The sequence below is a fragment of the Plutella xylostella genome, chromosome 29, assembly GCF_932276165.1.
Source record: "Plutella xylostella chromosome 29, ilPluXylo3.1, whole genome shotgun sequence".
Lineage (NCBI taxonomy): Eukaryota > Metazoa > Arthropoda > Insecta > Lepidoptera > Plutellidae > Plutella > Plutella xylostella.
This window is the reverse complement of record NC_064009.1, coordinates 1,491,720-1,506,699: the sequence shown is the minus strand read 5'-3', so window position 1 is coordinate 1,506,699 and position 14,980 is coordinate 1,491,720. Positions and strand designations below refer to the sequence as shown.

Genomic DNA, 14,980 nt, shown 5'->3' with positions numbered 1-14,980 from the left:
AATCATGGTCAATCATCGTTATTGTATACTACTTTAGTATTTGTAAAATTCATAATCAGAGCTTTGTATTCAATTGTTACTAATTTTATGTAAATGGTCGGAAAGCTCAATATTTTTAACGCCAAACTAATCTGGCACCTTTTTATTGTAGAGTATTGCTTTAAATCGTGAGTTCTATTGAAAATTATCTTTGTATATTTATTTTTTATGTGCGCGTGAACTTTACTTATGATTTTGCTTTGGTATTGTAACTGTTAATAATAATATACTACCAAATATTATTTTACCTTGAAAAAGCAAAAAAAATGAAAATATGGGTAATTTTAATTATTTATGAAAAATTTACCGTTTAAATTAGTCAAAATTACAAATATAGAAAAATTATTAATTTACTAATTTTTTCAATTATAACTACTCCTCCCAAAGAAAATAAGTACCTACATACTTTCTCTGAACCACCTACGTTACCATTCTGAAAATAAATATAACTGGCGAACGCTCATCCCCATAAAAAGGGCTAAAGTGTCACACAACACAGTGCATATAGCGACTGCACACATGTGGTACAAACCTGCACCTCACACCACAAATACGTGTCCACAACCCGGTGTCGATACTATACGCATATAGATCTACGCTACGGTGAATCAACTCCCGCCTCCCGCGCGTATACAACTAGGGGAGGCAGGGGGAAACCGAACCCCCTTCCCAGACTTTCCCCGTATCCCGTCGCGATCGAACGCAGTTAGGGTGCGGCGCTTTTCCAAAAACATAACTTAATAAGGTTAAAATGGAGCTGAAGGGCAAGGTGGCTTTGATAACTGGTGCCGCGGCGGGCATCGGGCTGGCCTACAGTGAAGAGCTGCTGAAACAAGGAGCAAAGGTAAGTTATAATAAAAACTCTTGGAATAAATAAGCAACGCACTCGAGTGTGGTAGAGTGTCCTTGATTTGTAGTGCTTATGATTCATGATATTCCCTGTTAGGTTGCAGTTTTCGATATCTTACAGTATTTTTAGGGTTGACTCACATTTCAAAATAGAACTTGTCCTAACGCACTGGCACGTAAAAGTGTTTTTGTTTTCTTAGTCACATGTGAATGGTTGAATCTTTTGTAAGTTGAAGGTTTTAATCTGTTGCATGAAAAGTGCTGGAAAGTGGCCAATCTTTTGAGTGTGTGTAGGTGCTACTATAAACCCGATAAATTTTGAAACTAAAAAGATTATTCACGCCGCTGAACACTTTCATTTTCTAAGGTAACCTACACTTTGCCGGTTTTGGTATTGATTTTCTTTGCCGGCCGTTAGTCGTATTACTTTCCACTGATTTTCCTTGTGCCAGACTCACATCGAGACAATGGAGATTTTTTTGGTCCATGTAGATAATAGTTAATAATGTGTAACTATATGTTAACATCTGCACTGCAGAGAACACACTCGTACTAACTATTATAGTACTTAGGTACCTAGTATATAAAATTATTTGCGTAATGCTATTTAGGTAGGTAAGTACCTACCCAGAATTGAAGTCAATGACCTAAAACGTAAACAAGAGTCTAGAGAATGATAAGTTGATAACGAAGCGTTGGTGTCGTGATAACTAAATGGTATTAAGTACCTAATGAAGTTTTGTATTATATCGCATTGCACAGTAAATATAAGAGTTCTTGAACTATTTTTATCTTTACCAATTAACGGAAGACGTTCGTATATCCGGGGCGGAACACTCAGTCACTTCGAAAGTTCACACTCCCATAGAACATCCGCCATTCATCAATCAAATATTCTAGCTACTCTTATCCTTTAAGTATTTTAATATGAGGTGTACCCCCACTTTAGACATAATATAGCTGATCTGTTTAAAAAATACCAAATACAAATTGTAATTTGCAGGTTTCCCTTTGCGATATTGATTCTGAAATCGGCGAGTCAGTGTCTGACGAGCTCGGGGCGAAGTATGGCCGCAAGAACGTGCTGTTCTGTCAGTGTGACGTCACGGACTACCCACAGTACGAGGGTGAGTGACATTATGTAGTCATAAGCGTTATGTGTTAACTTAGTTTCATTCGCAAATAATATACCTAGGTGGGTTTTAGGTGACAAGCGAATATCTTAGGTAATATTTGAGTATACTTGCTAGAAGACTGAAAAGTGGATTATAGATTTCTAGTGAACTAAAAATAAATAAAAAAACTTTGGTTGTTGTGGTTCTACTGTCCCTGAACTCCCCTATTAGGGTTAGAATGTTTTCGTGTAGGTACTTATAATATTTTTTTATTTTACAATTGCAGAGGCTTTCGCAATGACTATGAAGGTGTTCAACCGACTGGACATCGTCATCAACAACGCGGGAGTCATGAACGATCGGTTTTGGGAGCTAGAAGTTGATGTGAACTTGGTAAGTGCTGTATAGTGTATAGTCTACAAAGTTATAATAGGGCATTTTGTATTTCAACTCTATTGTATTTCCACATTGAAAGTCAAAACCTTCCTACCATAAATTTTGTTAGTTACTTACACAGCACACAATAGTCAGTGTGTATAATATTATTAGCTACATTACATATTACTTACATATTTTTAATATGACTTATATTTTACCCCGGGCTGGGGTAACTCCCATCTCAAACTATGAAAATAAACTGAACCTTTAATCCCGTGGAGCATTTATTGAATAGATCGAGGTGCACATGCATATTGATCGCTTCACTACGAATCCATTAGTAAATCATGAAACTGCTCTCGTATTCAGATTTATTCAATAGAGCGTGCGCCCGTGTTTGCTGAAAACTTTGCCATGCACTGCATGAATTCTTGTGTGAATATTTCTACTGCGATCCACTTCAATAGAGTGCATAGTGCATGTTTAGTGAGACGTGTGCGAAGTGAACGCCCTGCACTTTGGAGTAGTGTGTTCCATATACGCCTCTATGAAAATAGGCAGGTAGGTAAAATCAAGTGAGCAGAAATAAGTAGGTAGATGAGTATTGAAACTGATACAGCTTGGCGTAATGAGCTTGTGGTGGCTAGGCAACCTATGGACGTGGTTTACGTAATCCGTACATATTTAATTTCATGGGTTGTGGTAGTTTACCTTTAGGTAAAGGCCCGATGTACTTGAAATCTAGAAAAAATAACTACTATTGCAAGTACCTCTACATGCCTACCCACAAATGGTAGGTTAGGTAAGGATGGTATGGTATGACACCATCTAAAAAACGATGCTGTTTATTCATATAGGTGCATAGGTGCAATCCATGCAATCAAGTGTGCAATGTAACTCATCGGATGCAGCGTATCTTTTGACAGTCTTCAAGCGCGGGAGACGGCATATCCATGATTGTTGTATTGTGAACATTATGTCACGACAGCGTAAATAGCATATCACTTCGACTGAGCTTTGGGCATACCTTACTACTACTGTTGTTATTTCCAGAACGGCGTGATCCGCGGCACGCTGCTCGCGTACCGCTTCATGGGCAAGGACCGCGGCGGCGCGGGCGGCACCATCGTCAACACCGGGGCCATGGCCTTCACCAGGCCGCAGGTGTCCACACCCATCTACACTGCGACTAATTATGCTGTGGTTGGACTCACTAGGGCTTATGGGGTGAGTTGCCACGTAGACATAAATTACTTTCATGGTTTCCGGCACCGGCATAGTCGACGGCTTTCACGCGCTTCCAGATGCCCATCTACACTGCGACTAATTATGTTGTGGTAGGGCTTATGGGATGAGTTGCCACGTAGATGATACTTTTTCATGCTATCCGGCAGAGTACCTACCTACCTAAACAGACTGCTGAAACGTAACATACAATGTAACACGCATTGAAAGAATTAGTTACCACCATCATCAAATGTTAATTGGATAAATAGTTAAATGAAACTCCTAAAGCCATGAGTGACTACATAATGAAGCAGACCTACGACCTTACCAACTAACCAACTTCATGTTCCAGGACCAATACCACGTGAGTCTGACCGGCGTCCGCACCCTCGTGCTCTGTCCGGGGCTCACGGACACGGGGCTCGTGAAGGACATCCGCAAGCAGCTGATGAGCAGCGAGTATGAGGCCGCGTGGCAGCGCGACAACGGCAGTTGTAAGATGCAGAGGTTAGTGGGGATGATGTTCCAGTAAATTCCAGTTGTGGTTGAAGAGGTTCCAAAACATATACTTATTGAATTTTTACAGTTTGTGGACCTAATAAACCTGGCCCCTTTCAGTCTGACAATGCTATTTGAGACGGCAGAGGTGTTCTTTGCCCTGTCCTTACATAGTAATGCAATGCAAATTGTGATTTAATCAGTAAACAATTTTATTCTGAAACAGAGCTAGTGCATAGCGTGTAGTTACCACATCCACAACCATCTTCGAGGCGAAAGCGCGATGTGTCAAAATCAAGCGATGCTTTATGCCTCTAGGACGCCCTCCGAATCCTCTCTCATCATTCCTTAAATAATTTCAACATTCGCCGCCATTTTGATCAAATATCTTACTACATGTGTGTGACATATATCTCTAACTTACCCATTAACCATCGTATACCTACTTCCAGTGCGGAGCACGTGGGTCGCGCGCTGGTGGAAGTCCTGGGCAAGGCGCAGAGCGGCTCCGTGTGGATGGTGGAGAACGGACAGCCGGCGCGGGAGTGGCGCGGTTAACTAGCCGACGAGGATGATGACGTCAGCCGATGATGATGATGAGAGGGCGGTAGGGCTGGCACATATAAATAGGAGACTATGTCGCGGCGTAAAAACTCAAAGGGATGAAGCAAGAGAGTGGAAGGACACGACGACGTCGTATCGTATTTATGTGTGCGAGCCCGTAAGGTCAACTAGGTCAAATGTGTCTACGGGATAAATGTTTCAACCTAAGTTATTTTGTATTAAGTAGTACGTTTGGGTCGAGATGGACTAGTTGACCTTTATAGTGTCAAGAACTTATCTGAGCTATCATCATCAGCTGATTATCACCCACTGCTGGGCATAGAGTATTCCCATGGAAGGCTACAAATTCTTTCGTCTCCGGCCCGGCACTGTATGATTTTGTCGACGTCATTCCATGTTTGATTATTTATCAAAATACAGAATTCATCACTAGCATTTTGTAAAACAAACTCTAATGCGGTGTCGGTCGTTGACAAAACATATTTTTTATTAATTCTTTTTCACATTCAGCCTTTCAGTCAAATACGGTGATCGGCTGAAAATCAGAAGTAAATCAAATAACGTAACCTAGATCTAGAAAGTTTATCTATCAGGGATGTAAAGGATGTTAATAAGTAATAAATAAGTATAATAGGCTGGTCTTACAGTGCTGGCAATCCACACATTTTGGTCTCTCAGGTCGACGTTATAGTAGAGATTTCGCATTTTAAGACCAGCCTATGGTCTATGGTGTTTTTGGTAAACCCCATTTGTAGCAAGTTCATTTGGGTACAAAAAATATTTATATTTAGATACGTACAACTTTCTAGTTAAGAATAAAGGTAGGTATCAAACAAACGTCGAGGTTGATACGCACCTTTAGAATTGCCCCTAAAAGGCATTTTTATGATTACTGGCTCAAATGCTAAAAATATAATCATCATTAGGCTATAACGGAACGTATGAAGTCATTAACCAAAAAAGAATGGTTGTGTAAATAATTCATTCATCTGTAATTATAAGCGTAAAATTAAAATATTTGTCATAGTTAGTGCTTATACCCATGTAAAAGTCCTTGTATAACGAAGATAAATATGTATTTTATTATTGACGTGAAGGATATACGGTTACGCTCAGTCAACTACTGTCTGCTCAAGCATAATATGACTGCGTCTCCAGAAGGTGAACACTTTATCGACTGGGAACGCAGCCTAACTACATTTTCCTCTAAATTACATATTGTAGTGGCTATGATCAAGCTTCAATACTTATGATCAATACTTGATGCAAAAGAAAGCAGTTTAGTATCTGACTGAGCGTAATGCGTAACCTAAACAATGTATTCTCATAACATAAGTATTTGTTATCCTTGTATTATTAAGATAAGTTACGAATGTCTAACATATTGATTTTTAATAATGGGGGGACAGAGGACTGAAGTACTTATGAAGAAGTTGAGTGTTTTTTATTTATATTTGTATTGCCTCAGTAACGTGTAAAGTTAATTCTTTTGCAATAAAAAATAAAATCCACCGATGTGTTTCATTACAAGTACCTAATACGTAAGTATGATTATGCTAAATTTATGGGATGGAGAAATAAAATTGTATCATTTGGAAGATTTGTAGTAAATGTATATTTCCATATTAATACAATCACCAGGTACAGTTTTCGAGTTACAGATTTATTTTTACAAATATATTGGTGTCTTGAGTCGTAAGTCAAGATAGATTTTGAATTTCAACTAGAAAAGGTCTTGAAAATCTCCAAAAAAAAGTTATGAGAAACAAATCTAATACAGTTTGCCTTTTCTTACTGTAACAAATCTACGTATTAAAATGAGTGCAGACACTTGAGATAGTTGGAGGCGCGGCCACACTCGGCGCCAGATCTGGCGCTCTTCAAATAAATATCTAAACAATCGTTACAGTCTGTCGCGACCTTACAAATAATTACAGTAAATGGCCCTGCCATTGAGACCACCGGCGGCCCTGCTCTCATACCGATACTACACCTAACATTTAATTAAAAAGACAGTCAATAAAACACGAATACCGTCACTAACTTTCATTACAATAGCCGCAGGGCTGCCGGCACATCACGACCGACAGTCATTGCTTACTAAATAAAAAAAATAAAATGGAAGTGCAATGACCCTTGAGAATAAAAGTCGGCATAACTTCTAACTTCGTTACAACATTATAGGCACATCAACGCGTAACTGTGATAAGCTTTAGGAAAATATATAAATTCATTGGGCATAAATAAAGTTATCAATTAACTATGTCGGACTCCTCGCGTCGTAGCCTCGGATATAATTTACAGAAGGCGTCTTTTATTCGGGGTCCACATTTTCACTTCGCGAAGGCATCGACATGCTACAATCACATAATTTAGCCTAATATCGTATTCAGTGGGTCGACTTGTGACATTATACTATACATTTCAACCAATTTAGTAGATGCCAATGCTCGCTCGCTCTATACTTACATTATCCTACTGTGAGCGCTGATATCTGGACGTACTTTGTTCAATCGCTTCATTACGGGAATTTCCTTCTTACTCCTTCCATATATTGGATACAACACTAGCAAACCAAAGCAATGTCCTTCATTCTTGAAACCTCACCACTTTATAACTTCCCGCAATTACTTTTAACTTTTTTTATCGATAACATTTTATTTAACACGTGAATCACCGACACTTTTCCGTTACTTTTCCATGTGTTACTAACAGGTCCTCGCGATAATAAATTAAGATTCACTGTACGCGCGGCGTCAGATCTCCATCCTACTTGGCGGTCACTGCAACAAACAAAATACTTACATCAATCAAGAGCAAAAGAAACTCAACTCTGCTTAAATAAATTATTGCTTATGGAATTTGAGCGGTTTATAAAACAGGCTTCCTGAAGGCGTTCATCTGGAGCAGTATTATACGCTATATAGCCCTATAAATTGTGACGGTTTGAACAAATATCGATTGTGTTTAAACAAATATCTGCCCCAGCCGTGGAATCGAACCCGGGACCATCGGCTCAGTAGTCAGGGTCACTAACCACTACGCCATTCGGTCGTCTAATAAACAATATTTAGGTATATGTAAAATATAAAGATGGCTGATGATGACGAGGGAGTGGTACGTACCGGCGGGCTGCGGGGCGGGTGCGGGCGGCGCGGCGCGCGGGCGCGGCTGCTGCTGCTGCTGCGAGCCCCGGCCGCGCGGGCCGCCTCCACGCATGCCGCGCCAACTGAACGAGTTCATCCTGCAACACAGAGAAGAATATGTTAGCTTGGGTTCGGTATTTACTACGGGTGCACGAAAGAAGGTTTCTAGTGAAACTGCACTTATGGGAGTTAAAAATACTAGTAGGTACTGCGAATATGAAGTCGATTTGATAGGGCTTTCGCATTCATCCGAAGTAGTGAGCTAGAATTGACACCGAATGTGCTCTGACTGATCAAGTCCACTCGATAATATGGTCTCAACTTCTACTATGGCCGCACGACGATTTCTGCGTGAGTTAACTAGTGCGTTCGAACGGTCATGAAGTAGAGACCATCACAGGCTGTCTACAATTCACGGGTTTATCGGTGATAGGCGATAGTGACTGACAGTTCAACCCCATGTATCGGCGATAAATATCCATCCTTTATCGCCATGCGTGAAGCCCCCCTGAAGGGCTATGCACTATGGCTATAGGCCTGTGCGCATTTAAGAAGTGACCAAAGTTTTGCATCGCGCGCACTCACATCGCGCAGCCTTACGAGCGAGCACGACGGAGAACTTTATTCACGTCTAAATTCGTCCCCGTGCTAGCCCTTCTGGTGATGAAAAAATGACTATCGACAAATAATTGTAAAATTTTACGTCGATTAAACCATTTGAATTTGAATTTGAATTTAAAGGTTTAGCCATACAAAAAAAAAAAAAAAATGATGATAGCTGCAAGATGAGTAGACACTCACTGCTGGTGATGCGGGTTGTGCCGCCAGCCGCCGCGGCCGCGCCACGCGCCGCGCCGCGCCGACGCCACGCCGAACGTCTCCGAGTTGAGCTTGCAGTATACTCACTGCTGGTGGTATACAGTATACTCACTGCTGATGGTGCGGGTTGTGCCGCCAGCAGCCGCGGCCGCGCCACGCGCCGCGCCGCGCCGACGCCACGCCGAACGTCTCCGAGTTGAGCTTGCAGTATACTCACTGCTGGTGGTATACAGTATACTCACTGCTGATGGTGCGGGTTGTGCCGCCAGCCGCCGCGGCCGCGCCACGCGCCGCGCCGCGCCGACGCCACGCCGAACGTCTCCGAGTTGAGCTTGCGCTCCGTGCGCCAGTCCGTGCGCTGGCTGCGGCCCTTCGACCTGGAATAATATAATATAATAATAATAAAATATTTATTGATCAAAAAATGTATGATAGACATACATCGACAATGGAACAAAAATCTATAAAAAAAAGGGGACACGTCGAGTGTTTTAGTCAAGTTTTCGTGGCATAGATAGGGTGGTAATTGTATTTATAGTAGGGAAAGAATCACAGATCCAGCTGAAACGGTATTGCATGCTAAGTTTTAGCGTCAGATGTCTGCCAGTCTGATGACCTGTGACAGGCATAGCAAGTAGTGGCTGAATGAAGAAGCTCATAGACGAATGTAGTGTCTATCTGTAAGATCAAGATCATAAATGGACTAAACTGGGCCTCCGCTGCATTGAGTAGACAACCAAACCAAATACCCTTTGCAGAGCTTTTCTTTTGTCTTTCCATTCAACATCCAAAGGGTATTATTATAACAAGGGGATGAATTTAGGAAATCCCTTAAGTAATAATTCTATCTATAATATATTGGTATCTCCCACAATGAGTATAATAATGTACACTAGACATACCTCTCGACGGCCTCGCACGAAATGTTGTCGAAGAAGCTCTTGGTCTTGTCGTAGGGCGCGCAGTCGTCCTCGGGCTCCGCCTCGCCCGCGCCCGTCTCGTTGCCCGAGTCGTCCTTCTTGTCTACCTCCACCTGCAAAGAGGATGAAGGGTTAGCAACATTATTCGTGTCGTTATTGTAACTCATTTAAAATAAATCACACAACTTTGAAAGTAGTGCTTCGCGCCGTAATTGGTGTATTGCTGGTACCCTCATTTTGCCAGTGTAAAAAGATGAGGGCATATTGTATATTAACTGGCATAACCCTGTAAGAACAAAATATATCAGTAAATATTAGCAAATATATTTTCCCGACAAATATGTAGTTGTTGTATGTAGCTGTAATCCAGGATATTCGAGAGGCTAACTTTACAATTCAAAAGTTACCTACAGGGGCACTATCTATATCTCATACAAATCCCGGTGATCACTTATCAAATAAGTGGCAATACTATTAGAGATGGCATGAAACCCGGACTTTCGGCGCCTAAGTCACTGCAAGACAATACCACGACGAACCAGGATTAAAGAAGCAAACTTACGTTTACAAGAGCGACAGCATCCAGCGTGTCTGGCTTCACGTCATCAGAGATCTTGGCCTTGGCGAGCTGGCTGCGCAGCTCCTCGAACTCCGTGTTGGCTTGCTCGAAGTCGTAGTCGTTGTCGAACTTGAGCTTGTTGGCGCCGCGCGGCACGAAGCCGCGGCCGCGACCGCGCGCGCGCCCGCGCCACCCGCCGCGGTTGTAGCCGGGGGGGAAACCTGCGGGGAATGGATGTTGAGTTATAGGGAGGATATATACAATGCCTGCAGGCGGAGTTCTAGAGACCTATTGAGTTATAGGGAGGATATATAAAGCTTGTAGATAAAGAAACAATGTAAAATAGTAGATGTAGTAGACGGACTTATGCTATCTAATAGTATGTCTGACAGTCCTCCTTCCTACTTATACATGTAGCGACTGCCGACTGCCATATGATTTGGACCCACCGAAGACTTGTGTGGTGCTCCCAGGGATTGGATTGGCCTACATTGTTGGCTGCTGATGGTAATTATGAGAAAAACGGCTTGACTAAGCGATAATTTATGTTCAACTTTGGCTCGTCAACTGAGAAACTCATGGGAATCATGCATTATAGACCCTTCGCCACTTATATCTTTCTGTGCTCACCGTTTCCTCCCTGGTGCTGATTATTATGCTGCTGGTGCTGATTGTGCTGTTGATGCTGGTTGTGCTGCTGATGTTGGTTGTGCTGCTGGTGCTGCTGCTGGTGCGGGGCCGACGACTGCGGCTGCTGCAGCGCGCCGCCCGCGCCGCCGCTCGGGTACCTCTGCTGTTGGTGGAATATACACTTCAATATGAGCACTAGCACATAGATTAGACACGAGTTTTCGAGTCAGCAGGCATTCAAATGTTCCAATCTGTGGGAATGACGATTACAGAGACGTGATAGTAGCTGATAGTCTTTTGTTTAAGAAGGCAAAGAATGTTGTGTAGAACAACATGTTTGAGGACAAAGAAAACCTAATCTACTCACTCGCTAAATTAGATAGGATGTTTTCTCGAGTAGAGACCACCACATAGATATCAGTAGTATAGGATGAGGAATTGAGGAACTCAGAGCACATAGTTGGATCGTGCGCCTCAGGAGAGGTCCATGTAAAATAGTTGACAACATTTAGCTGATTCAACATGTAAACTAGTAGGTATATAGGTGTACAAGTGTAGTGTATGTTATACTGACCCGGTTCCGCGAGTTGTTCCTCGGCTGCTGTTGCTTCTGCTGCGGGTTGGAGCCGCGCCGCGCGTCCCGCTGTGCGCCCACCTGCACCGACTGACGCTCAGTTATCAACAATAAGGCTACGGCCGCACAGCCAGGAGGCTTGCTTAGCGCTTGGCGAGTAAAACAAACGTTCTAGAATCTTCGTGAACGACCGCACTGATACACGCTAAGCGACTATCCAGGCGCTAAGCGCTCAATACGGCCGGTCATAAAGATTTGAGACTCACTTAGCAAGTAGCTTAGTCAATCAAACTTTGTTTTACTAGACTACTCGCTAAGTGAGTCACTAGAATTTAGGCGCTAAGCAAGCCTCCTGCCTGTGCGTAGGGAATCATACACTACGAGTGAGCTACTTAGCTACTGCCTAGGCTATGGCAGTTTAGACCTCGGGCTCAAAGGTTCGAGAGAGCCGGTACTTACACCCCCACAGAGAATAGATTAAAAAAAAATAAAGTCTCCCTCCCCTCCCTTTCACTCAGCTCACTGTGTAGAGCTGGTTTGTGGTGTAGCCAGTCTAAATTAGGCTGTATTCTACCTATCTTAACTCACATGTGAGCGCATTAGCCACACTGGTCACTGCCACTGGCAACCAGGATATATTACTTATAAAAAAGAGACGGACAAATACAACAAAGTGATGAAGGGAAGAATGGCAGTATGAATTAGATGTTATGACACTAGCTGCCTCTGGCCACTTGTTCATTCTTTAACAAGTGGCCAGAGGCAGCTAGTGGAGAGAGCCTCTGAATTCATAAGTAAAAAATCTGTGTAGTGTCTTCTATTATCATCTTCATACACAGTACTGACATAATCAAACCCTTGGACATAGGCTCACTATGTTTTCCTAGTTACACGTTTATTGATGTAAATTGATAATGTTTTATCTCTATTTGATATTGGCTGTCTTATCTCAATCTCATCATGTGGCTAAACACGAACAGTTTCTTTACTACATGATTTATCTGGATTTAGAAACTATTGTTTAAAACAGTGACATGATGTTAGCGACAATAATATCTATGAAGTTATACACAAAAGATATTTTACCTGGGTACCCTGGTCAGCAGTAGGGCTCTTCCTGTGCCCTCCGAGGGCCGGGGTGTTGGACCTTGACGAGTCCCGCTGAGCTCCTCCGCCAATCAGATCAAGCATCGAACCTGGATCAGGTAAGATTGTTAGAAAAATGGGTTGAATTCAAAGTATAATATTAAAAATTGCATTTGCATAGCTAGATGAATCATGAAGTGTGATGTGATGGCAGCAATTTGTGAATTAAATGAAAATATGATGAATACGAAAGCATGAATTGATAAGAGATTTACTGTTAAATTTTAAATCAATCTTGCTGCAAGATACATGTTAGTCAAAATGAATGAATAAAATATGTGGTAATATTTATGTATTCAAATTAGCTTTTACATAATACACAAAGGAAAGCATTGAATATTTTATAATATTATTTTCGCGAGATTCAGGCAGACCAAAGAACTGATTTCATTATGCAGATTGCGATTTTTTGCTGAACATTTTAGTGTTTTAGTAGACTCAACACAACAAAGATTAGTGGAAATTTATTAATAGTCTATTCAGGTGTTCACTATTGATTAGTTTAAGAATCAAGTAAAACTTTGATATTGATAAATAAAAATATAAATGTTAATAATCGAAACTAGTTCATACATAAATCTTTATGGTTAGGTAATAAATTTATTACTATTACTAAACTTCTTTATTTATAAGAAAAAACACCCTTAATAGAACTAAAATAGCCTTCTTCATAAAGTTGTTAATTCAGTATTTAGAATTGATAAATTATCATTGTTAGTATGAAGGTGAATAGTAGATAATTATTATTCCTTTGTGAGCTGATAAATAATGAGTGCAATGACACATAAATAAATACAATTTACTACAAGCAAGGCCAACAGCATGCATGGTGATGTAGTAAACAAGGCAAGCACACAACAACAAAAACATTAAACTCTGAATTATTGAAAAAAACACATCAGAATTTCATGCTTTTGGGGGCGCCACACAAATGCTACAATTTACATACAGGTCACCGACCCTAAACTGGAGCATTTGCGAGCGCGTTCAAAAATCGCAACATAGCATTTGATGGGAAGCAGAAGCCCAAACACTTGAAATTGAAACCTTGGTCTTTGACTTGGTTGTGGTGGAGGCCAGAGCCGATGGGCTGCGCGAACGGCTGCGGGGCGAGCTCCGCGGACAACTCACTGGTCTTGCCGAGCGAGGCGTGCACGCCGGGGAAGCCCGCCATGGGGTGGTACTGGGGGAACTGCTGCTGGCCGACCACGGGGTGCGAGTACTGCGGGAACTGCGGCGGCGGCGCGCCCGGCCCGCCCAGCGACGGCGGCACCGACATCTGCATGATGGCCGGGTCGTTGGGCAGCGACGGGACATTGTTCAGCACGCGGATGTCCTTGATGTCGGAGCCGCGGAACAGGATGTAGTCGTACACTTGGCTCTGGGGCGCTACCGGGTACTGCGTCTCGCGGTCCTCCGTGCCGAATGAACGCACTGCAAGAAATACGGAGGAATTAGTTTCGGCAAAAAAAGAAAGTTAATAAAGGAAGGAATTAGTTTCGGCAACAAAGCCGTTAGTATTGAGCGTCTACAACGTCATCAATGTGATAGTACGGTCGAATGCTAGGGTGTAAGAAATAAACTTCCGAGGGTAGTTTCATAATACTTGCCACGACACCGATTACACCTTTTTGTGGCTGAGGTAATGATTTCGTGGGAAAACCGCTATGTAATTGTAACAATCTAGATGCAACGGCGACTTTATAAACAACAATCGGTTTCCTAATTACTGAAGGAGGGAAAAAAATACTGACGTTCTGGGTAGGCGGTCAGTGTTATTCGGCTAAAATGCATTTTCGTGGGGAGAAATACGTACAAACATGAAATAACTTGTTGTATCAAACAATAAATCAAAGCCAAATAATACGGTAAAAGTATCCATTTGTCAACTTACCGCTAGCCAAAGCGATGGTACATTCTTGAGGATCGACGGTGAAAAGACGGCCTTCATATCGAATATCTGCTTTAGATATTAGGCTTATCTTAGAGCCCAATTCGGGCATTCCAGAACTCATAATGTCACTGTAAAAATTAACTGCAGATGACGAAGATATTTTACGATTTTGTCGACCATGAAATATCAACCACCGAACAAAATGACTGAAAATGACTGACGTGAAGTTGGCAACAAGCGGACGTTTACAAACAGCTGAGATAGTGTTGTGCTAAAAATTCATATGGCAACACTGATTCGATTCTATTTCGTCGATTATACCTAGATATAGTTAAATCAAAGAATAAGTACCTTTCTTATATTAAATGGGTCTAAAAGTGGTCAATCTCATTGAAACGAACCATCCTACTTATAAGATAAACATGAGACGGACGGAGGGATGACCGATGTTGGCGGTTGGCACATCCCCATGGCAAACTAATAGAACCCAGGCAGAGCCGACTCGACTATCTTGATATGGTCATCCACTGTTTCGAATTAACTCACTTGTTGGATTACAGGCAGGTGATCAGCCAACTTAGTATTTCCTAATCCTTTGACTATCCCATATGGGGACGCGGAC

General features: G+C 41.9%; 2 protein-coding genes across 7 annotated transcripts; one reads left to right on the top strand and one right to left on the bottom strand.

Annotated features, from left to right (window-relative positions):
* The first annotated feature begins 700 nt into the window (after positions 1–700).
* LOC105392649 (15-hydroxyprostaglandin dehydrogenase [NAD(+)]) lies at positions 701–6,181 on the top strand. The gene is made up of 6 exons (XM_038115537.2): positions 701–883; positions 1,892–2,015; positions 2,290–2,396; positions 3,435–3,608; positions 3,961–4,115; positions 4,559–6,181. Exons 1-6 carry the CDS (start codon positions 791–793, stop codon positions 4,662–4,664), a joined length of 759 nt encoding a protein of 252 aa, XP_037971465.2. The 5' UTR covers positions 701–790; the 3' UTR covers positions 4,665–6,181.
* Positions 6,182–6,261: 80 nt separating this feature from the next.
* Positions 6,262–14,599, bottom strand: LOC105389328 (protein LSM14 homolog B). Of its 6 annotated transcripts, XM_048631544.1 has the most exons (11): positions 14,359–14,597; positions 13,512–13,898; positions 12,405–12,514; positions 11,319–11,408; positions 10,845–10,907; positions 10,745–10,814; positions 10,118–10,335; positions 9,538–9,668; positions 8,878–9,012; positions 7,796–7,914; positions 6,262–7,453 (listed from the first exon to the last, which is right to left on the bottom strand). In XM_048631544.1, exons 1-11 carry the CDS (start codon positions 14,477–14,479, stop codon positions 7,440–7,442), a joined length of 1,458 nt encoding a protein of 485 aa, XP_048487501.1. In that variant the 5' UTR covers positions 14,480–14,597; the 3' UTR covers positions 6,262–7,439. The 6 variants fall into 6 exon arrangements, with proteins under 6 accessions (XP_048487501.1, XP_048487502.1, XP_048487499.1 ...); XM_048631545.1 differs by having other exon boundaries at positions 10,745–10,907; positions 13,596–13,898; positions 14,359–14,599; XM_048631542.1 differs by having other exon boundaries at positions 10,745–10,907; positions 14,359–14,598.
* Between the last annotated feature and the right edge of the window lie 381 nt (positions 14,600–14,980).